The sequence below is a fragment of the Notechis scutatus genome, chromosome 1 (genome assembly GCF_049901735.1).
Source record: "Notechis scutatus isolate UNSWTSFEM ecotype Mainland chromosome 1, rNotScu1.2, whole genome shotgun sequence".
Taxonomy (NCBI): domain Eukaryota; kingdom Metazoa; phylum Chordata; class Lepidosauria; order Squamata; family Elapidae; genus Notechis; species Notechis scutatus.
The window spans coordinates 227,485,530-227,512,389 of record NC_142009.1 but is presented as its reverse complement, the minus strand read 5'-3'; the positions used below and the strand labels follow the sequence as shown (position 1 = coordinate 227,512,389).

Sequence of the window (26,860 nt, the reverse complement as noted above, 5' to 3'; positions counted from 1 at the left end):
CAGCCATCCCATTGCGCGCTCGCTCCCTAACCCCGGGATCGCGTTTCGTCTCTGGTCTCGGCAAGCGCCCGCCTGTTTTGCTCCGATGCTTGCTAAAGTGCCGCTCTTCATTGGGTCTCTGCCTCGCCCGTCTCTCTATAAAGCCTGCCTGCCTGCTTGCCTGGATCCGCGGTCATTCTGGGCTCTCTTTCCACCCGCTCTCGCCAGTGGACCGGATCGTGCGGTTTGGCCTTAGCATCCTTCCCTTATTTTCCAGGTAATCCGGGCTGGAGAAGGCTGGAGGAGTAGGAATAGGAGGGGGCGACGGGTTTTTTTTTTCCCTCCCGTTTCAGCATTTCCTGCCCGGCTCAAGGAGCCGGAGCGGGGACGCCGCTGCTTCTCACGGATGTGAACGCTGCTTGAACTACTGAAGAAAAGGGGCGCGACGGTGATGATGGGCGGAGGGTGGGGGGACCGCCGGCCGCGTGGTCGCCCGCGCTTGGAAAAACGATTAATGTGTGCTTGGTCGGGGTGGGGGGTGGAGAGCCGCACGTTTCGTCTCGAGGTTGCAAGCGAAGCTCTCCTTTCGGAGGAGAGCTTGACCCGGATTCGTTTGCGACCTGCTGATAGGCGCGCCTGCGAATTGCGACCGAGGGTCTCAGGCGAGGCTGGAGGGGACGGGCAGCTTATCCCTTAACCGCTTCCCTTCGTCGCGGCTGGGGCTATGTGGGGAATATGGTCACCTCTGAGAGGTGGGTGGCAGCTCTGACCCTGCCTGCTGTTGGGGGCAGGGAAAAGGGGGGGGGATCGATCAAGATGCCTGCGGGGACCCTGTTTCGCTTCAACTCCGCCCCCGGAGCTCCCACTCTGCCCCCCCGCCGCCGCCGCCGCCGACCCTTCGCCGGGAAATAAAGGCGCCAAGTTCCATCCGGGAAAGGAATGGATAAGGCTATATCTCTCTCCTGACCTGACCAGGATCCTGCTTACCATTACTTTGCCGTAGAAGGATCCCCAGTCAGAAACCATCTTCGTGGCTCTTTAAATTGGAGTAGCTGAGCGAGCCTCGCCGCACACTTCTGGATCTACCCTCTTTGGCCTTTGCTCGGACTGGAGCCCCACTCCTTCCGCGCACGAACAGGCTCGGAAAGAAAGATATGGGGAGAATCCACAGAAATACTGCTCCTTCCTCCTTGACTAAAAAGAGAAGCGCTGGGGAAACAGCAAAGAGCTAGATCTTAATTGGGTTTCTACATTGTTGTGGGTGCTCCATCACTGCAGGTTTTCAAGAAGAGATTGGTTCGAAATGGCATAGGGTCTTCTGCTTGAACAAGAGGTTGGACTAGAAGACCTTCAAGGTCCCTTCCAACCCTGTTATTCTACATTCTAATTAAAAGCTGTGGTTTGCTTGGTCTTTGGCAAAGGAAGTGGCTACACACAAAGGCTTTACCCTCCATGTCAGGGCTTCCCAGGCTGGATAATGGATTAGACTAAGCAAAGTGGCTTCCGACCATTTCCCAGCCACCCAAACCTGTTAGTTCAAAACAAAACAAAATTCCAAGATCCCCTATGAGAGGCAAAGCCCCAGGAACGAAAAATTTGGAATGAAATACAGTGTGCGTCTATTGTAATTTATTAATGCAGATATTAAACTTAATCAAATTTCACAGAAATAGATTCCTCAATTGCAATACCGGAATATGCTTGGCTTTTTCTGTTTTCACCAGTTTCTGCACTGTTTGTACCAGTCTATACTAACTACCCATATGTGGAAAAATACTCAAATTATATAAATACTTGTTAGGCCAAGTAAAAAAACAGAATAGACATAATATTGTATATTTTGTGGGGATATAGCTCTTTGCGGGGGTGGGGTATGATAGTTTAATATGGTGAGACTGACCAATTATCCGGGGAAATCACCATTTGGGATGTCTCTTAGAACAGTGGTCCCCAACTTTTCCAGCTTGGCAGCCCCGAAAGGAGAAGAGGAGATGGTTCTGTGTAAGTAGTTGGCACGTGTGCACCCGAGTTCCATTTGTGAGTGCAGTGGGTACATGAGCCCGCTGCTCACACAAATGGAGCTTCACGTGTGAGTGCAAGCACCCACTGCTTGCGTGGCCTACTGCTCACATGGTCAGGTTCTGAACAGGTGGTCCACTGGTGGGCCACGGCCTGGGGGTTAGGGACTCCTGTCTTAGAATGAATTACTGAGGAATGCTGATGACCTGATGTAGATAATAATGACATGCAGCATAACAATTGCAGAGAAAAATAACAGATTAGGATGGTGAAATTAAATTGGATTTCCCCCCCATTGTGCATGCCAGGCAAGAGCCACTTAAGCCTCTCTCTACCTCCTGCCTGCCTACTTTTGCAAATGCAATGCTAACACGTGCTTACTCTGGAGAAAGTCTCATTCCAGAAGGATTTGAGGCACACATGCTCTGCAGCCAAGCTATGAAATCCTAAAGTTCTTTTTTTTTTAATTCCAATACAGCTTATCCTTAAATAGGTGTGCAGTGGATGCTGCCTTGAAGTCACAAACATACATACAGGTAGTCCTCAACTTACAACAGATCATTTAGTGACCATTTGAAATTATAACGGCACTGAAAAAAAGGCCTTATTTCACACTTAAGGCCATTGTAGCATCCCCCATGATCATGAGATTTACATTCAGATGCTTGACAACTGACTCACATTTATAACAGTTGCAGAGTCCCGGAGTCATATGATCCTCTTTTGTGACCTTCTGACAAGCAGAGTCAATGGGGAAACCAGGTTCACTTAACAATCGTGTGACTAATTTAATAACTGCAGTGATTCATTTAACAAATGTGGCAAAAAAGTTGTAAAATGGAGCAAAACTCACTTAACACATTTCTCAATTAACAACATAAATTTTGGGCATGATTGTGATCGTAAGTTGAGGACTACCTGTATACACAAACATTAGTCTGCAATATAAAAGGTACATTTCCAGGAATGTACAGCACTTTTGGTTTTGACCTTTTTAAAATCATTCTGCCTCCCTTTGGTGCATGTTAGGACACAGTAACAATCACAAGGGGAAAAGCATTTTTGGCATTGAAGAGGGAAGGACTGCTAACCCTTCAAGGTTGTCCAAACAAGAAACCCTACCAGAAGTACTAGCTTTATCTTTATTGTAAGGTTACACTAACAGACTCTTGCAATCCTGAAAGTATTTTTCTCCCCACTTTTCTCTTTATTCTTGAGAACTCTAGGGAGGGTCACTGCTCAAACACTTCCTATTCTGGCTCAGCTTCTGTGGACAGAGGTATCTTTTGCATGACAGTTTTCTAGACTGTGTCTCTTCTCCTACCCCCATCCCCCCAAGGTCATTCCCACATACCATTATAGGGACTTGTTGAGGTAATTCCCCGTTAGAATGAGCACATACAGGGAGACGTATTTGAGAGAAGTGTTTGAATAATACACACACAGTACACAGATACACTGTACAGTAAATTTAGGTTTTTACTTCCAGAAACGTTAAGCAAAGTCCAAAATAAGCAATCCAAAGTCATTCACAGGTAAATCAGTCAGTTTTTCAATCCAGGGATAATCCAAATATCAAAGTCCAGTGTCAAAAAACAGTTCAGTATCAGGACTCATCTGGCTATCACTCTTGTGCTGCAGTCTAACTCCCCCAATGGATTTCCACTTCACTCTGGTTTCAACTGCCCTTTAGAAAACATGGCCGGGGGAAGAAGAAAAAAGAAAATAATTGAGCAGGTGACCACTTAATTAACATAAAGTATGTTATAAATATTAAAGTTGCTGGATTACTTAGACAAAACCCTGCTTTAATCATCTCAGATTTCATGCTTATAAACTCTGATCATTATGAAATAATAATTAAAAAAAAGTTATGACAATATTAGCTAAGGATTTCAACAATAGCACTCCTGGTTGAAAGTTTCGTGAAGTTGGGATCTAGGAACAGAAGCTAGAAAATATGTGTGCCAAATCTTTATCCAGAGCAGGGAACACTTTGTTAGGAGTGCTACCCAAGTATGAGTACTTTGTTTGATTAGATCAAAAAACAAGGACTTGAAATAGACTTCTATGCCCTTTCTAGGTTCCACTTAGGATAAATGACAGTGCAGCTGGAAGGATCAAAGGATCGAGAGAACTGCCAGTGGATCGATGCTGAGCTCTTGAGCTACAATTGGCTGAATAGATTTGTTCTCACTCTATCCAAGGAGGTATAAAAGGGTGTGTGTGCTGTTCCATTATACTTTCGCTTGCTGTAATGGCAGCCTCTTTTCATATCACACACTGATCTAACCAGAGGCTCTTGGTGATTAGTGACATTATTTCAAAATCCGTTTTTCCAGATATTTAATTATGGAAAATGGAACTATTTAATTTAGTTCCATCCAGATATATGGAACAAAAAATGGATGAAAAGATAAAGTTAAGCATTCCAGGCTAAAAGAAAATGCAGTGGCTTGGGGTGGTAGCACTTTTTCCTGCATGCTAATTCAGCTGCCCTTTGTCCTCAAAAAGGAAAGGAGGCTGTTGGAACAGATTAGACTGGAATTAAGATATTTTATTCTGGGACAAAAGTGAGACCAACTCCTGCAATTCATATCACAAATAGACACGCCCAAGCTTTATTTAAATGATTGTGGTGCCCCTGTGTCCAAATTGTGTACAGGTGGCTGCCTTAATTTTAATTATCAGTGTGGTTATTACAGCTAGTCCTTAGGTTATGACAGCAGTTGGGGCCTCTAAGCCAATGTCATTAAGTGATGCAGTCATAAAGCATGACATCACATGACCACATTATTTAGAGAGAGAACTCTCAGCAGTCTCAGTTGCCATTGTAACCCTGGACCACGTGGGTCATTAAGTGAAGACCTCATAACCTCTGTGAGGGAGGAAACAGGTCAGGCACAGGAGAGATTATCAATAGAAATCACTTGTTTCTTCCCCTCTGCAGAGTGGAGGAATTGAAGGGCATACAAGAGAATAAACAGGCACAGATTGCAAGACAATGGAGAATACACTGGGCTGTTTGCATAGCTTGCTCGCAATCCCAGCCTTGAGTGCCAGTGCACTGCTTTCAATGTATATTCCTAATTGTGTGCCTGCTTATTCTCTTGAAACCTTTTCCTCTCCAATGAATGTAAATACAAACATTAATTCCCTTCTTGCCAATTATCCCAGCACCAAAGAGAGCATTTCAAAGGGTTGAAGGAGTGGGGAAAACGAAAACATAGTCATGGTCACAGGACATCTCACTTAGTGGCTGCTATTTTTTTTTTTAAAAAAAAAAGCTTTTATTGAAATTAAAATATTAAAATACAAATATATCTATGAAAAGAAAATAAGTTGGTACAATTTACCATCGTTCTCTGACAGTACAAATGACAAAGCTGCTGGTCCCAGTTGTGGTCACTAAATGAGGATTACCTGTATAACCAAATATTAGATTGATGGAATAGTTACTATTAGACTGAAAGATGTCAGCTTTCCAGTGGTTATTTAAATAAACTCAATGAATTGACATTTGGAAGCTCAAGTGTCTAATGAGCCTAATCTCTAGCAGTTGAACTACTCTATTTCTTAGTTTCCTAAGCAGAAAATGTAGGATACACAGGCTGCTATTTAATTATTGATTAAAATGTATTGTATGCATTACCTCAGTCTAGGTGCTAAGGGTATACATTACCAATTCAAAAGAGTAAGAGGGTTTTGTTTGTCCCATGGACAGCTCTGGAGAGACTAGTATGATATAATATTGCAGAATGGCATATTGCTAGAACTGGAGAAAATGGCAGGTAAAAATGGAGTTGAAGTCTGCAATCCTGTTTATAGAAATTAATTCCAATTTTTGATTGGGTAAATGGATTGTGTTTTGTAAATAGATTTTAAGTTGTGAATTTCATTGGGGATACGCAGTTGGAAGTTTGGAGCAGTTAAGCAGAACTGAATTTTTTAACACAAAGGAAAACTGAAATTTACAAAACATTCATATTCATGTACAACATTAGATAGAAATGCTCTGGGAGCCATCAGATTCTTGCTGCATAAAGAAGCACATTTCCTTTATTAGTGGGGTCCTACTCGGACCTTCTCAGTAACTGCTGACAGCTTTGTTGCACCGAAAGCTGTACTTTGGGATGGTCATAATCACAGCATTTCCCAGTTTCTCTATTTGGAAGCATGCAGGAAGATACAAGTAGATACAAATCTTCAGACAAAAGACCTACAATTTCTTGACATTTGTGTGTGTGTGTGTGGGAAACATGATTAATGCCATTTCTAGCATTTTGATGTGCAAAAGGCTACAAGAATTCAAAATGCCACAAGACCAATGCTTACATCATGGGTAGCAATAAATTTACCATATAACTTTAAAAAGTTTTGGAGTTCCAGGTACTTCAGTATTGACATTTTATTATACTATTGTTACTATAAATGATAATAATTGGTGCATCTTTCCGCCAGTCCTTTTCAGTAGAACTATTAATCTGGTGAGGCCAGCTAGACCCACTGATTCAGTCAATAAGAGCCTTGCTTCAGAGCTTGCCAAAGAGACTAAGCATATGCTGAATTATCTAAGTTTAATTCTATCATTTGCTTTGTTTATTATTCATGTTTTTAATATATTGTTTTGATACAATGTTATTTATACAGCGTTAATCAAAGTTTATTGATGCTTTATTGTTTATATAACTTAGACTATTGGAAATAAAGAAAAGAAGAAAAATATTTTATCAATATTCATTATAATTTAGGATGTCAATATTACAAGCATAAGATTTTTTTAAATCCAGAACTGAATATACCATCAGGGGAATGTGTGTATTCCTGTGTCTATGAGTAAAGCATTCCAACAAAAGGATTTAAGCAAAGCAAAATTAACAAGCCTTAAGATGCCAAAAAATAAAAGAAAGAAAAGGGAAACAGTGTGGCTTGGAGTTCTCTCTTTTTATACATCTGCTAATTTACATTGTAGAAATGTAGGCCCTCTTAGAAGCCAGATTGTAAGTGATGCTCATGATGTACTGTATACATGAGAACATTCTTGCTTAAATGATTTAGTATTCTTGCTTAAATCTTCATATAGTTGGAAATGTATCTTTCTTCCAATGTTGGGTAAAATCCATTCTTGTTGGTTTCTCTTCAGATCATATACATCTTTTACCTTTTACTCTGATTTATTCTTATAGAAAAACTTCAACCTGTGAATTCCCAGAGAGCTGTCTAGCAAAACATCTCTGAATACACATAGCAGGTTATTCACCTGCCACTAAAAGTCCAGGCTAGCACAGAGCTCAATGCACATATATGCTGGAATTTTTTCTAAGTATTCTGAGCCATCTTTCCATAAGTAATGAGAGTAGACATTACTTCCCCAATGCAATATTATTGCAATCCATATCAAATCAGGTTTTTTCCTTGCTTGGTCTCATCATTTTTGCTTTTTTTTTTTTTTTTGGTAATATTTTGTTGTACATCTGAACATTCTCAAATGTTGCATTGTTTTTGGAGGTGGGTAGTTGGAGCTTTAAATCTCTAGTTCTGTGAGAATTCCAAATGCTGCTCTGATATCTTTGTAAGAAGGCAAGGAAAATATGGATGCAACCAATTTTAAATGAGATCAACTGACCTTGAAAATGCTATCTCCAATATTTGTCCCTTGTTTATACACATGGCAAACCCTTTTCCACAAGATCTATTTCAGCCTGTTAGCCAGTCAGATCTCTTTGGTAGAATCTGGAGAGAAGTGCAAAATGAGCAACAGAATGCATGCAGCATAACAATTGTTTTAAAGAAGCAGAAGATTAAGCATGTCATTGTTTTCAAATGGAATAATTGGGCATAATTTCAAGATAACAGAAGGAAAATAGGTTATTTATATTTTCTGGCTAACTCACTCCAAATGATTCTGAACAGCTAAAATACAACAAAAGAAAAGACAGATCATAAGCCATGCAAAGGACGAAATAACAAAAGCATCCTCGGGAGCCCAACCACCAAGGCCTATGAGAGCAACCAAGTTTTCACTGAAACTCAATGAACATCATTATGAGTGTCTATATGAATTAAATCAATCAATCAACCAATAAAGGTCAGAGTCCTATAGCTCTCGGGGAAACGCTGTTCTAGAGAGTAGCCACAGAAAACCCCAGAAAGTCAGAAAACCCCAGAAAGCCAGATATGCTCTTATTCAAGAGTTTGATGAGGGCAACTGTTTTCCCTAAGCAGCTTCAAAGTCCCTTAAATTTAATTGTGTAAGGTTATGGATCAACATCCTCATCATTTAAAAAAGATTTGTGTCTGGATTTAGGGACAGGCTAAATATTTGCGTCACAGGAAGTATAAAGAAATTTAATTTATTTCTTTTTTCCTTTGCAGTATCTTCATCTTGAACAATGGTAAGTTTTCATCGCATCTCTTCTTTTCCTGACTTTCCTGGCTTTGTGTGTGTGTGTGTGTGTGTGTGTGTGTGTGTTGCTATTTCATGCATGCGCACATATATATTCTCAAAAGACAGTATGTGTGCATATTTTTAAGAACCCCCAATATCCCATTTGAGATTATTTCTAGAGGGGATAGAAAACTGAAATGAAGTTTTGTTAACAAATAGAAACTGATTTCTAATGGGTGGTGGCTGGTATCACCTTCCTTTTTGCACTGAAGATCTTTCTCCTCTTGAGTCCTCTATGGACCAGCACTGAGACAGGGGAAAACTCTCAAAATAAGCGTCTCTTTGTTCTTTGGATGGAATCTAAAGTGCATCTCTTTGCCTTTTTCTTGGCCTATTTCTCAATACTTTGACTGCAGTTGTCTCTGGACCAGATCCACACTGACCCACCCCAAACACCCAAGGAATTCGATTGGGCAGAACAGAGCTTTCTTCCACCATTGAGTCCACTGCGCAGTGCCCGGCACAGAGATACACTCCTGGATAGCAAAATTAGCCCTGAGGATGCACAGGCCAGGGCCTGGACAGCCTATTACTATGACTTGTTGCAATGCAGCTTACAGCAACAAGGGCTCCCAGAAACCATTGATCTCACCAAGGAGCCCCGATCAGGTGGGTGTCATGTTGTATTGGTCACATGTAGGATACATTTCAACCATGGTTGATTGAATAATTATATTTCCTGTCACCTGATTTGCATGTATGTTTAAACCATAATGGCTTATCCTTACGTTTGCAATCAGGATGTAAAATGCAAATCTAAAAAAGATAAAAAGATTCCTTGAAAAAAAGATTCCCCGAAGCTGATGACTCATGAAGGTATTCATGTAGCTTTCTGGACAATGATAGTGAATTAAAAGAAAATCATTTACCAGAGTAGTCTATAAAATTGCCTGATAATCCTCTGTCCAAGTACTAACGAGGTCCAATGCGTTTAGCTTTTCTTTTTTTTTTTTAAGTTCAACTCTGATGGGCTAGGTCTTGCCATTTACTGAAGAAAAATATACAGCTTTCAGGCCTGAAAGCTGATGGAACGAATGGAATCAGAGGAAATATATAGGATAATCTGTCATCCCATGATGGAATAATCCTTGTATTTGAGCAATTCATCTGCCTCTATACCTGTAAAAAAGACATTTCCAGAGATTCTGCCTTCCAGAGAACTTAGGAGATGACTAGAATGCAAAGAAAGGGGGGAAAACCTGAGGTTTTGACGTAAATGGACCGCTGATTTTGTTCTTGTCTTTTTAGGATTTGGACCCACAGATATAACCATCTGTGTCTTGGGTTGCCCTGCTTCATATCTGTCAGTGCTTCTGGAAGGTGGCAACCAGTGTCCTGGTAAGTTCTTAGATTAGGTATTTTGCTTGACTTTAGCCTATTCTTAAGGTTTGCTCAGAAGTGCTGACCTGACCTGTATGCTCTTCCACTTGATAAATGATAATAAATTTGAAAACTCACTGTCATCAATTAATTCTCAAAATTTTGTTTCACCCCAAACATATTGTCAGAAATGAGCTCTGTTCAGTGCTCTTCAAGCTAGTGCCTTCCCATGTGCCAGAAGTGCCGGAAGATATATGCCACTTCCTTGTCAAGGATGCCTTTGAAAATCAGCTGTGATCTTCTAAGGTGATAAACAGTAGCATCTTCTTTATCATATGATAATTCCAATTCTGAAGATGCTAATCATTTTTGTTTCTTTTTCTGTTCAATCATGTCAGATCCTTGGAGACTGCCTGAAAAGAGAGGTTAAATGGAAGAGTTTTTGAACATCAGTGACAATTAAACTAGATATTGGAGATATTGGGGAACCAGCTTTTTCTTCTCCCTCTATTTCCCCTTCAACACTTTTGGGGTCCATCAATTTGTCTTCTCCTTCCATGATAGTCCAAGCAGCATAACTAATGATCAGTGTTGATGAGAGCTGTAGTCCAATAATGATTGAGAGCTACAATTTCCCATTCTTTGCCTATGCAGTGACTTTTATCTCAGCGTTGTCAAACAGCCAACATTCCCCTTCATTTGAGTAAGGATTGTCTTTTTGAGTTGGGAGGCAAACCAAAGACTCCCAACAAGGGAGATGAGCTGCTTTCCAGGCAAAGAGAAATGAGCTGGCAACTCACGAGCCATTTTTGCTTGTTGATTTTTTTTATGTTGTCTTATCCCAACTTCCTTCCAAAAACAAACAAGCACATCCTTTCCAACAAATAAAATGCAAATATGAAACAAGCAGACACAAAGTAGGAAGCTATCTACACAAAGACCTATCTGTACACCTTTAATTATAAATGTGTTGCTTATACCTTGGGGGAATTAAATGTTGGCAGCTTTAAAAATTAGCTTTCAGAATGCCTTCTGCATATAGCAGTAAGTGTTGGATATAACAGGACAGGGCTTGTACTCTCCTTCAAAGTGTAGGATGACATTTTCCTACAATGTTTTCCCTTTCATAAACCTTTAAAGGCTGTCACCCAACTGTGAATAACCCATTGTAATAGAATGACTAGCTAAAACACATAATGACAACGTGCTAATCATATCCTGAGAGACTATTCTATTTTTCCTTGTTCAATCTCACTAGGTTCAGTGGTGTCATGTGGGAAATATGTCAGAATAGCACATTACAGAAACAGGAAGGCAATTTGCTAGTTCCAGAGCCATTGTCAGAGCCAGTAATCAGAGTGCTGGTGGTACAGAATACATTTTTTTACTATTTTGAATGGCCTGGGAACTGGCAAACTGCCTCGCTGTTTTTTTGTTCTGTTACTGGTTATTAGGATGCAAATGTTGTATAGGCAATTCTATACGTTTTGGTTTATTTAATTTTTCACAACGGCCTTACTTTCTCAGATACATTCACAGGGATGGATTTCCCGCCTTCTCATGTCTCCTAGGTAACATGCTGCTGTGCTTGTCACCAGCCTGGCTCTCCAAGGTTCCCTCAGAAACTCATCCTGGCGAGTCATCTTTATATGTGCTGAAGGCTGTGACGTTTGAGCTTGGTGGCCGCACAATGCTGGAAGAATTTTCTTCCCCACGTCGGGTCAGCTACTTCACAGGGAGCTTTGGGCCCTGCAAGTTGCAGGGCCAGTCAGCGGCAGAATTGGCCCGAGATCTTGATTGCCCCACCGGAGGTTCGGGAGAGTTGACTCGCCTGCTAGAGGACAAGTTGCTGACCCGGCAGCTCATGGATCAGAAGGGAGAAGTAGCCGTGCCCCCCACCTTGGCCTTCACCTTCAAGCGCCCAATGCTCCTGCGCAACGTGACGGAAGAGCAACGCATCCACGTGGTTGAATTGGGCGGCCGGGAAGGACAAGACAACCTTCTGCAGGAGGAAATTACAGCCTTCTTGCAAGGTGGCGCAATGGAGTTCTACAAACAGGTAAGAGGAACTGAACTGAACTGAACTGAACTGGGGGGCTGCCACAAAGAAGAGGGGGTCGACCTATTTTCCAAAGCACCAGAAGAGCAAGACAAGAAGCAATGGATAGAGAACTAGTCAAGGAGAGAACCAACCTAGAACTAAAGAGACATTTCTTGACAGAACAATTAACCCCATGGAAGGGCTTGCCTTCAGAAGTTATGGGTGTTCCATCACTGGAGGCTTTTAAGGAGAGACAGGACAGTCATTTTTTTTCTGAAATGGTATAACGCCTCCTGCAGTGGGTTGGACTAGAAGACCTCCAAGGTCCCTTCCAACGCTGTTATCCTCTTGTTAGAAAGCAAGACAGATAGGAGGTGAAGGCAAGGGCGTTGTAAAGCAAAGAGCACTGCAATTCTTTCCATTCAGATAGATAACACAGCATGAGCATTGGAAAGACAGAATTTTGGGGAAAGAGCTGGATGTTTAAAGCCTTGCTGCTACAGGTATTCTACTTTCATAGGTGGTGGTGAAGCCCTCAGGCTGGCGCTGCAACGGAGCCCAAGCGGTATCATTTCATGACAAGTCAGAACATGGATGCATTCTGCAGGTGGTCCTTACCTTGCTGGAGACTCTAGAGGAAGACGAGAGCATTTTGCTGGAGCCTTTCATCCCTACTGCTCACATCATCCAATCTGGGCCTTTAGTTACAAACAACCCTTCAGGTAAGGAATAGCTTTTGATTACTTCCCATTATGTCACAAAGCTAATTATCTTCCAGCTCAGTGCCTGTAACATACAGGTAGTCCTCGACTTACAGCAGTTCACTTAGTGACCATCCGAAGTTACAATGGCACTGAAAAAAAATGACTTATGACCATTTTTCACAGTTATAACCATTGCAGCATCCCCTTGGTCACCTGATTTACATTTGGATGCTTGACAACTGATTCACCTTTATCGCGGTTGCTGTGTCCTGGGCCCATGTAACCATCTTATGCCACATTCTGGCAAGCAAAGTCAGTGGGGAAGCCAGATTCACTTAACAACTGTGGCAAGAAAGGTCATAAAATGGGGCAAAACTCACGTGACAAATTTCTCACTTAGCAACATAGATTTTGGGCTCAATTGTGCTCATGTGTTGAGGATTACCTGTATAGCTTAATCTACCTTTCTACCTCCTATATATGCTGGAATACAACTCCCAGACTACCTATAGAAACAACTGGGAATTCTAGGGTTTGTAAGTCCTTCTTATCTAAAGGTACCAGCACAATGAAGACTCAGTTATTCCATAAACGATTCTTTCTTCTGCTTGCTTTACTTCATTTTGTTAGCCTCTCTTGCATGTAGCAGGCCTTGAGCATTTCGGAAGAGAGGCTTTGAGGTGATGATTTGTGGCGTGGTAGGACCTGCACAGCACACAGTACTAGTAGTGATTGTAAGGTTCATAACTTCAGATCCACAATTCTCCAAAAATTACTTGACTGATAGCACTCCATAGTAATATAAGCTTTTCATTGGGCCCATCTTGTTCTTTTCATTTTCCTCTATATATTCAGCTCCTATGAATTTGTCTTTCTGACACCTTCCATTTCTTTTTTCCTATTTTTCTTTCTTCTCTACATCTCCAGTTCCAGACAACGTATCTCCGCAGCGCAACCTGGCGATCCGAATATGTGCTATGGTATGCAGGTCCCGAAAAGACCAGCCTCTGCTAAGCAAGGTAAAGGGAACTCTGTGCCCAACTGAAATGGAAAGAAAACCAGGAACGTATCATTGTTTAAAAAAAGGGAAAAAAAGAAGCATACAGACAGCAGAAGAGCCATATGCAGTGCAAGAGATGATTAGCATATTCACACCAGTTTTGGGGTCCCACTTTGTACTTTTCTACAGAACAGTGTAAAAATAATTGAGCTTTCAATTATTGGTGCTTAAAAATGCAGCAAATCTTATATGTCAAAATAATGTCTCATTTTGAAATAAGCTAAGTTACATAATTAGTCATCAGATTGGCAATATCTACCCTCCTACTGGGCAGCAGGAGGGTAAATCTGATCTCATAAATCAAACAAAACAGGATATCTTTCTGTATTGTGTAGCAATAGTCATAATCCCACAAAGTGAACCCAACCCTTAAAGAGTGTTTGAATGGTTTAAATGGACATGTTAAGACAAATTGTCAACAATAGTTCAAAAAGGATCTGAAACCTTTTGATTCTTTTCAGGTAATATGTGGTGTGGGTCCAGCAAATAAGCCACTGAAGCACCAGACCACAGTGCCTCAGAGTCTGGAAAGCAGCCTACAGCACTGGGGACTAAAAGATGAGGTCCAAATTGCTGCAATCCATGCCCAGATTAAGAAAAAAGCAGAGACTGCCATGAAAGCCTTCATGGATATGGAGACTAGTCTATCAGTTGAGCAGAAAGGTGGTCGCCGAGCACAAACTGACATTATTGGTAAGCTTGTAGCACCAGTCATTATATCTTATTGTTTATAAGATATTGTGGGGTATTGCGTTTGATTGCACAATGAAACTGGGGCTGTCAGAGCAGCTGAACTACCGTTTTAGCAAAGCATGGGGCAGTAGTGTGAAGTGGCTTTACTGATTATAGTAACAGGACCAAGTGGCATCCCACAGCATTAGAGAAATTCCTTCCCAGGTTCCCTGTTCTAGAAATAGGCTTCAACAATGTCTATTTTTATGTTTATGTTAGCAGCTGCTTGCCTGACAGTAAGACTAACAAGCATGATAGTCTCTAATAAGAAAGAAAAGCATTGCATGGTATTTCCTTTACATTAAACAGTGCTGCTGCCTGCCTTCTTGGAAGAGAGGCAAATTAAGGTCTTCAAACCACATAGCATTGATCTGGATTGGTTTATTTTTTGGAGCATGTCAATTGATCCTAGCCTCTGAGGATATACTTGAGCAATAGGTTCCTGCGCTATTTTTCCCTTAAAAACAACCAAGAAAAACAACCAAACTTGGTTGCCACCAGTGAATTAAACTTGATAGTACCATGTCACTTCATCTGAAATTCATAAGTCTTATTTTTCGTGCTAAATTATCTGTTTTCCATGTTACTACTATGTACTACTGAACAAACTTGTCCCAGCCTCCTTAAATATTATTGACAACAGCGTCTTTGCCTCACACAATCTCAACTACCGCTTGATAACAAAAATAGGGAAACAGAAACACACTTTTGCTTTGCTATTCTTTTCATTGTTCTTTTTCCCCCCAGTTGCATGACTAATGTGACTGTTTGTGGTGAAAGAGAATTAGTGATGAGAGGCTTGGAATGTGAGGCATTCCAAGGCATTTTTTGTTCATGTTAGAACTGTATATTGGGTAGGAGTAGAATAGGCATGAAAGAAGTGAAAGAAATGAAAATAAAAAATACTAGTTTTTGTTTTACTATGATGATTATTAGTATTTTCAGATATTTTATAATAAAGTGGTGTTATTTGTTTAAACTTTGATATGGTTGTATTGTTATCTCTGTACTAAAAAAAAAAGTCAGAGTTCATTGTTGTTATATTAGTTTGATGCATAATTTTTCCTCGCTTTTAATTTGTTATGTTATTCCCCTTTCCTTTTCCTTTTATGCTAATTTGTATTTTAATATTTGATATTGAAATGTAACAAAGATACTATTTAAAAAAGAAATGAAATTAAAGGTAGAATGATGTTCTGTGATGAATTGTTAGTGATCTCTGCGGGGCCAAGACGGGGGAATGCCTAGTTTTTCTTGTTCCATTAGCAGCTTTTAGTGCCATCAAGGTATCCTTCTGTGGGGATTAGGGGCGGGAGAAAATGGTTCCCCCACTTCTAAATGGTTCTCCTCCTTTCTCCGTGGTTGATTCCAGTTGGCCGTGAAGGGTGAGCAAGAGATCAATCTCAAGATCATTGAAAGGTGGAGTGCTTCAAGTCTCAATGCTCTCACTCCCTTTTTAAATAGCTATATGAGGCTGCTTGGTGAGGTCATCCAATTTGTAGTTAGACTATATGCTAATGATACCCCCTTATATATATCCTGATCCCAAGCTGACCAGGTGATTCTGAGATGTCTGAGAGGAACAGAAGCTAACCCTGATAAGCATGACTGGCTGTGGGTGTTTGGAACATTGGGGTCTTGAGATGGTCCATTTTTAATCCTAAATAGAGCTGTACTTCCCCCTTCAGACTACGGTATAATTTGAGGGTCTCCTTGCACTCACAACTTCTTGCTCATAGAGCAGGTGGCAGCCATGATCAGGAATGCCTTTGCTCCAATTCATTTTGTGTGCCAGTTGACTTCATTCCTCAACTGGGAGACTCTAAGGATAGTTACCCATGCTTTGGTCACCGCATGTTTGGATTATTGCAATGCCCTATGCAGGAGGCTGCCCTTCTAGACCAATGAGAAGCTGCGGCTGGTTCAGACTGCAGCACGTTGGCCATTATGGACATGCCTTGGTGTGCCTGCTTGGTGAGCTGCTTTAGTTTCCAGTATGCTTCCAGTAAGTCCCTCATGATATTATAAACCCTATCTGTCCCCCATATGATTAGGCAGACTCGCCATGCTCTAGGTTCCATTGATTAAACACTGTCACCTGACAGAGCCATCAAGCAAGCATTCTTTGTCTTAATGCCTCTAGAGCATTGTTTCTCACCCTTGGAAACAGGGGTGGGTTTCTACCGGTTCCGTCCACCTCTGTAGAACTGGTAGCTCTGAAGAGCAGCAGACATAGAACCAGTTCTGTCTGCTGATGTTTTTGCCCACCCGCTCATCCAGGCTCTTACCTGACCTTTATTTCCTGATTTTTCAACTTCAGCTGCCGAACGAGGCACAGCTGCAGTTAAAAAAACAAGAAAAGAGGGCTGTTTCAAAGGCTGCTTCTCAGCATGCAGCGGGCAGGGAAGCTCGTAAATCCTAAACCGGTAGTTAACCCTGTCATATCCCACCCCTGCTTGGAAACCTTAAGATATGTGGACTTCAACTTCCAGAATTCCCTCTCCAGCATTCTGCTGCACCAAAGAGATGACTTTGTTTCTTTTCTCTTGTGTTTTGTACTAGATCTAGGATCAAAGGCGGCCTCCACGGCCTTTCTATGGGTGTTCAGCAAGGCCTTGTTACAAATGTCCTCTTTTTTTTTCTTTTTTTTCTTTTGGCATCTTCTTTTCACAGGGGTGGATTTTCTTCTGAGCTCAAAGGACCAGGTGTTGCAATTGGTAGCCCTGGAGATGAACTCACAGCTGTGCCTGGAGACTTGCTCAGCCCTTGAATCCATGGGCCGGATGGTGGGGGCCACAGGAAGCGAGACGGCACGCACCTTGGTGGAGACAATGCTGCACCGTGCACAATGCCACCTGATGGAGGGCAAGCATGTGCTAGTGATTGGGGCCGGCGGATTCAGCAAAAAGTTCGTCTGGGAGGCTGCCAGGGACTACGGGCTAAAAGTAAGATGCGGAAACACAGACCTGTGCAGCCCTTCCAAGCTGCAGGACGGACTAGCTAGAGCAGCACCACCCCAGAGCCCCTGTCCGTATCCCATCAATGTCATGGGCATCACCTAAACAGAGAGGGGAGTAAACCACAGACCCACGTTACCCACCAGAAGGGCTTGCTCATTTCACTTTTGCCCGTAAAGCTGAGGAGTTGGCCTGCCCCATTTCCAGCCTTGCCATCTCTCAGGAGTACTTCAAGTGGGGCATTGGAGGGCCCAATCCAGAAGCAAGGTCCTGTTGGAAGAGTCACTGGGGATGGAAACAAGTTCTGCGGACTTCAGAGCTCCTTACACCACTTCCTGCCTCCATGTAATAATGTTAGGATGCAGATATGGGGCAGGACAGATGAGCTAGCTGTGGAGATTGTGGATCCCCCCTTTTCTCAAGGACTATCCATTCCCGTTGTTATTTTGGCATTGTTCCTAGTCTTCACTAGCAGCATAAGAGGCAAAACCTGAAACTTTCTTTCATCACTGAGAATTCCCAGAACCACAGGCAGGCCTGCCCCCATCCTTCTAAATATCTTTTCCCTGATTTTTCCAGATTCAGGATATAAGTATTGTTCCCTACAGTCTTATCAGAGACTGGTGTCTTCCACCTGTAGAAGAGGTAGAAAGGCGGTGCAGTACTGTTACTGTGCCAAGAAGAAGCCATCTTGGGTTTGCTAGTCTCAAAGCTCTTCTTTCCGAGACCTACTTACCACTCGTGCAACTAACAGCCTGATTAGAACCAGAAAGAAGGTCCCTCCAAATGAGTTGGATGTGGTATCGAAATTAGATGAGGGGATGCATATAATAGGTCGGGGTGGGAAGAGGACTGGAATGAAACGAAAACTAACGGCAAGAGTAGAAGGATGCAGACAACTCAGCCAGAGCCAGATTTAGCCTCCGAAAGCTCATTCCATTGTCCCTGAAGGTTTCAAGTGCTTCAATGTCAGCTTATTCCTCTGCGACTGAAGGATGAGTTTGCCCCTCTTGGAGCCTTGATCCATTCTCCAGTTCAGACCCTGAATTGAGCACAATGGCTACATGTGCCACAGTCTTATATCCATACCTGCAGCCTTCAGAGTGGGGACAGTCAATATCCTATGCTTTATCCAAGTCCCACCTGGGAAGATGGCATGGCTCTGAAGTTTTCCAGAGGCTTCACAGCCTCCGTGTCCCTGGACTTCACTGCTAAAAAGGCCCTGCAGTGAAAGAGATAGTGTTGGCCCATTCCCCACACCCTTGCTCTTAACTCATAAAACCCAACTCTGACACTTCCCTGATCTAACCAGAGTCTAGCTAAAGAGTGGAAAACGAAAATGTGATTCCCTTGTTCACACAGCCCTTCCCATGCAAGCAACAGGGTCATCTTTGATTTCTCAAGACTGCGAAGGCTTTTTAGCCAGCCTGCCTACCAACATGGCTATTGCCTCAGCATTAATGCCTCCTCCTCCTCCTCCTCCCAAACCTAGAGGACAATGGAGCTCTTCCTTCTAAGCCCTGCTGCTGCAGAAACGGGGATCTAGAGAAAGCTCAGAAAGCTCAACCAGCTTGATGGAATGGAATGGTCAGTGGATTGGGGGAAGCATCTGCCTATTGAATAGTGCCTTCTTCTAAAGGGACTCCTGTATTGTCCCTGACCCCAAGGAGTTGGCCTTCTCTGATATTGTCTGTAGTGATGCATCTCTGATTTTTCCCCCCCTTCTTCTCTGCATCTCTGCCTTCCCCTCTTCCCCACCCTGTTCCCGCTCCCCGTTCCTTCTCTTTCTCTCTCCTCTTTCCCATCCCCAGATCCACCTGGTGGAGACCGATCCCAACCATTTTGCCTCCCAGCTGGTGCACACCTTCATCCACTATGACACCACAGACCACACCAGGGATGAAGAGCATGCCCGGAAACTGCTGGGGCTTATTCAGGAGAGGGGGCTGCGTCTGGATGGCTGCCTGTCCTACTGGGATGACTGTATGGTCTTGACGGCGCTGATATGTGAAGGGCTGGGTCTGCGCTGCAGCTCCTCAATGGCCATGCGAGTGGCCAAGCAGAAAAGCCGCACTCACCAGCACTTGTTGCGGAGGTGCAAGGAGGGGTCCCGCTGGTCCTCCGCAGCACTCTATGCTGTGCCATGCTGCCACCTGGAGAGCCACGCTGATGTGGAGCGAGCTGCCGGCCACATCAATTTCCCAGGTGTCATGAAGCTCGAGTATGGGGCCGGGGCGGTAGGGGTGAAGCTGGTAGAAGATGCCCAGCAATGTCACCTGCACTTTGACAAGATCACACAAGACCTGAAGGATGACTCGGATTATTTCGGCATTGGGTTGGGTTGGGGCAATAACATGCTATTGATGGAGTATGTCTCAGGCACTGAGCATGACGTGGATCTGGTGATATATGAGGGACGGATGCTGGGGGCGTTTGTGTCTGATAATGGGCCCACCAGGGTGCCCAACTTTACAGAGACGGCAGCTTGCATGCCCACTTGCCTGCCCCCCGAGAGTGAATCACAACTTATCCATGCTGCTTATCAATGCTGCTTAGGTTGTGGTCTCACTGATGGTGTCTTCAATGTGGAGCTCAAGCTGACACCTGCCGGCCCCAAACTTATTGAAATCAATCCTCGCATGGGTGGCTTCTACCTCCGTGATTGGATTCGGGAGATCTATGGAGTAGACATCATGCTAGCTTCTGTCATGGTTGCCTGTGGAGTGGCCCCAGTCCTGCCCACCCCCTCCCGTCCCCGTACAAACCTAGTGGGGGTGATGTGCTTAGTGTCACAGCATCTCCAGGCTCTCAAATCCACAGCTAGCCTGGAGATACTTCAGGCCCTACATGAGCGCGGTGTCATCCGCCTCAACCTGCTTGAAGATGAGATCGTGTCTAAAGAATATGAGGAGCCTTATTGCAACGTGGCTTGTACCAGTTCTAGTCGCCAGGAGGCCTGTGTCAAGCTACTAGGCATCTGCCAGGTGCTGGGCATTGACTCCCTGCATTACCCTGTGGCTTACTTCCTCTCTCACTTCAAATAGCCTTGGAGATTCAGCTCCCTCAGGTTGGAGCTGAATTTGCATGTGTGTGAGAAAGAGAATGGGGCGGGTGGGGGTGGGGGCGGGCGAGACTTGTCTATTCCTTCTAAATTACCCCTTCCTTTTTTCCTAGGTTTTCACCACTGGAGTTTGCATGACACAAATTTCCTACTTACTATTCTTTTTTGGAGCCATCTCTGGGAAGTGCTCACACCTAGAAAGGGCTCACTTCTTTCAGGAAAGGATTCTAATAACTTTGCAATCCTCCCCTTCTACCCTCTGTGTGAGGATGTTTTCTATTTGATTTGTGCTTCTGATTAATTTTCTCGGTCCCAGCCCCTGGTTTTTATATTACTCATGCACCAGACCATAGATAATGCAAAGTTCCAGGCTCTTCACTTTCTCTTTTTTACACAGAAAAAGGGGAAGTTCCTTTAAGATAGCCCGGGAGAGAGAGCCGATTGCGTACTTCCAGAATCAATGGAAGAGGAAGCTTGGGTCCAAATTTTAAAGCCGGGGTGTCAAACTGGCGGCCTGTGGGTCAAATGCGTCACATGCAGGCCACGCCCACCCTGGCTCCGCAAAAGCAGAAAACATTGTAATATGTCACGATACGTCATGTGACGCGAGTTTGACTCCCGTGCTTTAGAGTCCGTACCATCCAATATTTCAACAGCAATATACTTAAATAGATGAGCAAGAGTATTTCTGAAAGCACAGTTTTTCCTGAAAGGAGCCATTGTATGCAAACTCCATCCAGATACTGGTGAGCATCTAAACACCAAATCAACCTACTTTAAAAAAAGGACCATTTGCAAACATACCTTAACAGATGTTTAGCAATAGTATGTAAGATTCAACAAAATCCACTGGCTAAAACTTGTAAACCTTGCAAATAATAGTTTAGTGCCTTCTGATCCTTTTTAGCAGCTAACAAGGACAATTCTAGAATCAAACAACCATAAAATAATGAGGGCAACAGAACATCCTGTGAGAGATATATATATATATATATATATTATATTATATTATATAATTTGTGCTTGTAAGAGTAACATCTAGAAATTTCTCCTTACCTCTGTAATGTGCCAAGAATTCCACAAAAAAATATGACTGTAACAATATTTCCCAGCACATGACAATATTATAACATTTTCCAGTGAACGATTGCACCCCTAACTTCAAATAATCAACCTTCCAATGGAACTCCAATGTCCTTAAGGTCCTACAATACCAAGCAGCCATAATGCTAGCATTACAGAGTTTCTGCAGTAACAAGCCACAATTTTGCTACCAATCTGAATTTGAACACTGCTTTTGTGCATAATCCAAACATCCCCAAATATGTAATACTCCTTTAATACATTAATAATACACTTTAGCATACTTCTAACCAGCATAAAAAGCAATGTGAAAAAAAGTGTAAATCTGCAACTGAAAAGTATTTCTGTCTTTTTCATGGGTTTTTTTTACCATGTTCACGACAAATAGAAACTAAGTTAGCAACTGATTTGCCTGAGAAAATATTGAGAACTTATGAGATTTAAATAACTAACAACTTGATCCTATTTGGATCAAAGAATTGGGAACTGGGAGCTTTAAGGTAGTCAGAGTTGGTTATCAGTGGGAGCATTAGTTAAGCATGTCCTCTTAACTGGTTGGTGACTACCTGCCTATTTTCCCATAACTTCTGTAATCAAGCAGGTATAATAGTTCCTCCCCAATAAAATGCCATGCAAAAATATCAAGACTCTTGAAGTGTTCTTTACAGCTGCACCACAGCTCATTTAGGAGTGGACACATAATGGTGGGGAGAGAGGACTTCAATGATACAGAGATGACTCTTATGGTCTTATTAGTTTCAATGAGACTTCCAGGTGATCTGTTTCCATAAACAAGAATATTCCAGATTTTGGATTCACCATCTACGAAAATCTGACATTGACTCCCAAGTCTTCATATCATTTGTTCTCCACTGCCTTTAGCACTGACTTGTATAGGAAATTTGATCTTGACTGGATTTTATCTCCTTCCCTCAGTCCACAAACAGGAAAACAATTCTCCCTTTTGGAAACTTTTCTCACCTGTTCTACATGTTCAGGAGATGCATCTGTTTCAACTACTCTTTTCCATCCTTCCGAGGTTGGTAAAATGAGGACCCAGGTTGTTGGGGGTAATATGCTGACTGTAAACTGCTTAGAGAGGGCTGTAAAGCACTGTGAAGTGGTATATAAGTCTAAGTGCTATTGCTATTCTGTAAGAAGCTAAAGCAAACAGAAAAACTCATTTACGAGCATCAATCTCAATTCTGAACTACATAGACCTTAAGATTCCACCTGTTCAATTTTGGATGAAATATGACATTTTCAAGACTTACCATCTGAAACAAGCTTCATTTACAGGATCTATGCTAAACATTTTCTGTTTCTTGTTTCTACCAGAGTGTTTATTAATCCTGAAGATACAAATTGCATCATGAGGTAAATCAGGTTATGTGACAAGAACGTATGGGGCAGATCGAAAGAAATTCGGGAAACAATTTGCATCAAGTTTTTTTCAAGGACCCACTCCATGTTGCCAGGGATTTGCAACATTTTGTTAGGTTGCTAGGTAATATGAGAAAAGCACTTGAGCAATGAATTGTTGGAAGGCAATAGAATGGCAGCCTTAAACCAGAAAGGATTATGTTGGCAGTGGAAATGGCTGTGGAGGAAAAAAGTAAGAGCCAAGCAATTTCTGTTTATTCATGGAAAATGTTGAACTCTACATCCTCAGTAATTTCCTCCAGAAATCTTTGGAAATTTAAACTGCATGGGGTCTTAAAGTACTCTTTCCAGAATGTCAGTCATTTGTTGTTTGTTGAGATGGTGGACAGAAACAGTGTTTACAATCTGAATGTCAAAATTTAACATGCTGTATCTTCCCCTATTCTTTAGATGCCATGGACAGCTATTCTGTATGGAGTCAAGCCCTCTCCTGTCTCATCGTTGCTACACCAACTGGCATTACCTTGGGTTTCAGAAAACATTCTGTTTCTGTACTGCTGGGAGACGCCAGGGATTAAAATAGGAATCTTATGCATGCAAAGAAGATACACAAATTCAAAATCATAGTCCTTTCCCAGATAGCATTTTCAGTTGCAAAATATGGATCTGGCTCCATGAGTTCAGGGATGGTGAAATTAAATCCTCTCCATTCAGAGTTTGAAATCATATCTAAGAGAAAATTTAAACTTTCCTTGGGAGTTTTACTGCTCTAGGAAACTAAGCAAAATGCTAAGTCAAAGCTTCTTGGTGGCTTTGCAAAAAAACTTCAGTAGCATTAATAAGAGCACTAACGTCTCTGATAGACCATCAGTGGCCTCCTCTGCCTACCAGGAAACCAAAAATAAAGTAGTTCATGAGAGCAAGCTTTAAGAATTATGGTATCAATTGAAGTAAAAAAAACAACAACCACCCTCTATGGATCAAAAAAGATTAGCTGGGAACTAATTATTCTAACATAGAATAACAAGACTGAAGGGGCATTGAAGGTCTTCTTCTCCAACACCTTGCCTCAGCAGGAGACTTTATACCATTCCAGACAAATGGCTGTTCAAAATCTTGAAAATGTCCAGTGCTGGAACACCCACAATTTCCGGAGATAAGCCATTCTACTGATTAATTGTTCTGTTAGGAAATTTCTCCTCGGTTCTAGGTTGTATCTCTCTTTAATGATGTTTCACCCATGACTTCTTGTCCTTCCCTCAGATATTTTGAAGAATAGGTCAACCCTCTCTTCTCCGTGAGAGCCCTTCAAGTACCAGAAGACCCACTATCATGTTACCACTAGTCCTTTGCTTCATTAGACTATTCTGTCAACCATTCATCATACAGTTTAGCCTTCAGCCCCTTATTATCTTTGTTGCTCCTGTCTGTACTCTCTAAACTTTCAGCATCTTTGTATCACAATTACCAGAACTGGATACGGTATTCCAGGTGTGGTCTCATCAGGGCAGTATAAAGCAGCACTATCACTTCTTGTGATCTTGATACTATCCCTCTGGTGATGAAGCCTAGGAAACATTCTGAATAAATAGTTATTCTTGGTTCATAATTTGGAAGCGCCCAAGCAACGATCATTTGGTAAACTGAAGCCTGAAGAAATACAGAATTCTTTCTGTAAGAGATACTAGGCTAGGATTTTTCAAACTGGGTTCTATGATACCAGAGGTTGGAACCTGATCTTGACTAAAGGCAATCCCATCTCCTTTCTCTGTAGTGGATTAAGAAGAAGAAAATTTTTCTTTAAAATGCAATAGAAAGGGTGGGGCTTGTCTGGTGACATTCAGAAGGGCCACATCTTTCAATCAGAAGTTCTGGAATGGAAGTTTTTGTTTACTTGTGTCACAAACGAGCATTAAGGCTTGGTGGGGCGAAACTCCTATCCAGATTATCTCTAAAAAAATAAGACCGTATTACAAAATCTGTGATTGCAAGACACACTAACTAAAGAGTAAGTTCTTTTAAATTCAAGAAGAATTTGGTCTTTTCAGAGTTAGCAATTTCAAGCATTATCCCATCAGCTGTAACTATAGTTTGGGTCATTTTCTGTTTGATGAGGTAAAGTAATATACACTGCTCAAAAATAAAATAAAGGGAACACTTAAACAACACAATGTAACTCCAAGTCAATCACACTTCTGTGAAATCAAACTATCCACTTAGGTAGCAACACTGATTGACAATCAATTTCACATGCTGTTGTGCAAATAGAATAGACAACAAACAGGTGGAAAGCATAGGCAGTTAGCAAGACATCCCCAATAAAGGAGTGGTTCTGCAGGTGGTGACCACAGACCACTTCTCAGTTCCTATGCTTTCTGGCTGATGGTTTGGTCACTTTTGAATGCTGGCGGTGCTTTCACTCATGGTAGCATGAGACGGAGTCTACAACCCACACAAGTGGCTCAGGTAGTGCAGCTCATCCAGGATGGCACATCAATGCGAGCTGTGGCAAGAAGGTTTGCTGTGTCTGTCAGCGTAGTGTCCAGAGCATGGAGACGCTACCAGGAGACAGGCCAGTACATCAGGAGACATGGAGGAGGCCGTAGAAGGGCAACAACCCAGCATCAGGACCGCTACCTCTGCCTTTGTACAAGGAGGGACAGGAGGAGCACTGCCAGAGTCCTGCAAAATGACCTCCAGCAGGCCACAAATGTGCATGTGGCTGCTTAAACGGTCAGAAACAGACTCCATTAGTTGGTATGAGTGCCCGACATCCACAGGTGGGGGTTGTGCTTACAGCCCAATACCATGCAGGACGTTTGGCATTTGCCAGAGAACACCAAGATTGGCAAATTCGCCACTGGCGCCCTGTGCTCTTAACAGATGAAAGCAGGTTCACACTGAGCACATGGGACAGACGTGACAGGGTCTGGAGACGCCGTGGAGAACGTTCTGCTGCCTGCAACATCCTCCAGCATGATCGGTTTGGCAGTGGGTCAGTAATGGTGTGGGGTGGCACTTCTTTAGGGGACCGCACAGCCCTCCATGTGCTCACCAGAGGTAGCCTGACTGCCATTAGGTACCGAGATGAGATCCTCAGACCCCTTGTGAGACCATATGCTGGTGTGGTTGGCCCTGGGCTCCTCCTAATCCAAGACAATGCTAGACCTCATGTGGCTGGAGTATGTCAGCAGTTCCTGCAAGACAGACATTGATGCTATGGACTGGCCCTCCTGTTCCCCAGAGCTGAATCCAATTGAGCACATCTGGGACATCATGTCTTGCTCCATCCACCAACGCCACATTGCACCACAGACTGTCCAGGAGTTGGGGGATGCTTTAGTCCAGGCGTGGGAGGAGATCCCTCAGGAGACCATCTGCCACCTCATCAGGAGCATGCCCAGGCATTGTAGGGAGGTCATACAGGCACGTGGAGGCCACACACACTACTGAGCCTCATTTTGACTTGTTTTAAGGACATTACATCAAAGTTGGATCAGCCTGTAGTGTTTTTTTCCACTTTAATTTTGAGTGTAACTCCAAATCCAGACCTCCATGGGTTGCTAAATTTGATTTCTATTGATAATTTTTGTGTGAGTTTGTTGTCAGCACATTCAACTATGTAATGAACAAAGTATTTAATAAGAATATTTCATTTATTCAGATCTAGGATGTCTTATTTTTGTGCTCCCTTTATTTTTTTGGGCAATGTATATGTCATTAGAAAGGGGAAATTCATAAGCATGTCATATGAAAACATTTCCTCATATTTTAATCAATTGCTAAATGTGTACAAATATGCATAAATATGCACTTACAAACTTTAAAAAGTATTTTATGACACTGGAAAAAGATCCTGTGATAGTTTTTCCCTTCAAAATGTTACAGTACTGCACATACCAAAGCCATGCCATTTCAAAAAAAACTAGGAGCATAATCTATCTAGTGAAGAAGACCATATTATATTACCACCACACAGACACCCATGCACCATTTTTTAAAAGTAGGATTTTGTTTAGCCTGAGAAAAGGAAAGCAGAATTGAGAAGATAAAGTCTGAGTCATAGCGCCATA

The 26,860-nt window shown here is 42.5% G+C and overlaps 1 protein-coding gene across 4 annotated transcripts; it reads left to right on the top strand.

Annotated features, from left to right (window-relative positions):
• Window positions 1-22,045, top strand: CARNS1 (carnosine synthase 1). Of its 4 annotated transcripts, none has more exons than XM_026665648.2 (10): window positions 1-256; window positions 8,374-8,393; window positions 8,803-9,055; window positions 9,695-9,784; window positions 11,338-11,825; window positions 12,328-12,529; window positions 13,439-13,530; window positions 14,033-14,264; window positions 16,977-17,248; window positions 19,072-22,045. In XM_026665648.2, the coding sequence occupies exons 2-10, from the start codon at window positions 8,391-8,393 to the stop codon at window positions 20,302-20,304; spliced, it is 2,865 nt and encodes a 954-aa protein (XP_026521433.2). In that variant the 5' UTR covers window positions 1-256; window positions 8,374-8,390; the 3' UTR covers window positions 20,305-22,045. The 4 variants fall into 4 exon arrangements, with proteins under 4 accessions (XP_026521433.2, XP_087806582.1, XP_087806581.1 ...); XM_087950456.1 differs by lacking the exon at window positions 1-256 and adding an exon at window positions 4,074-4,208; XM_087950455.1 differs by lacking the exon at window positions 1-256 and adding an exon at window positions 4,080-4,218.
• Window positions 22,046-26,860: the final 4,815 nt, after the last annotated feature.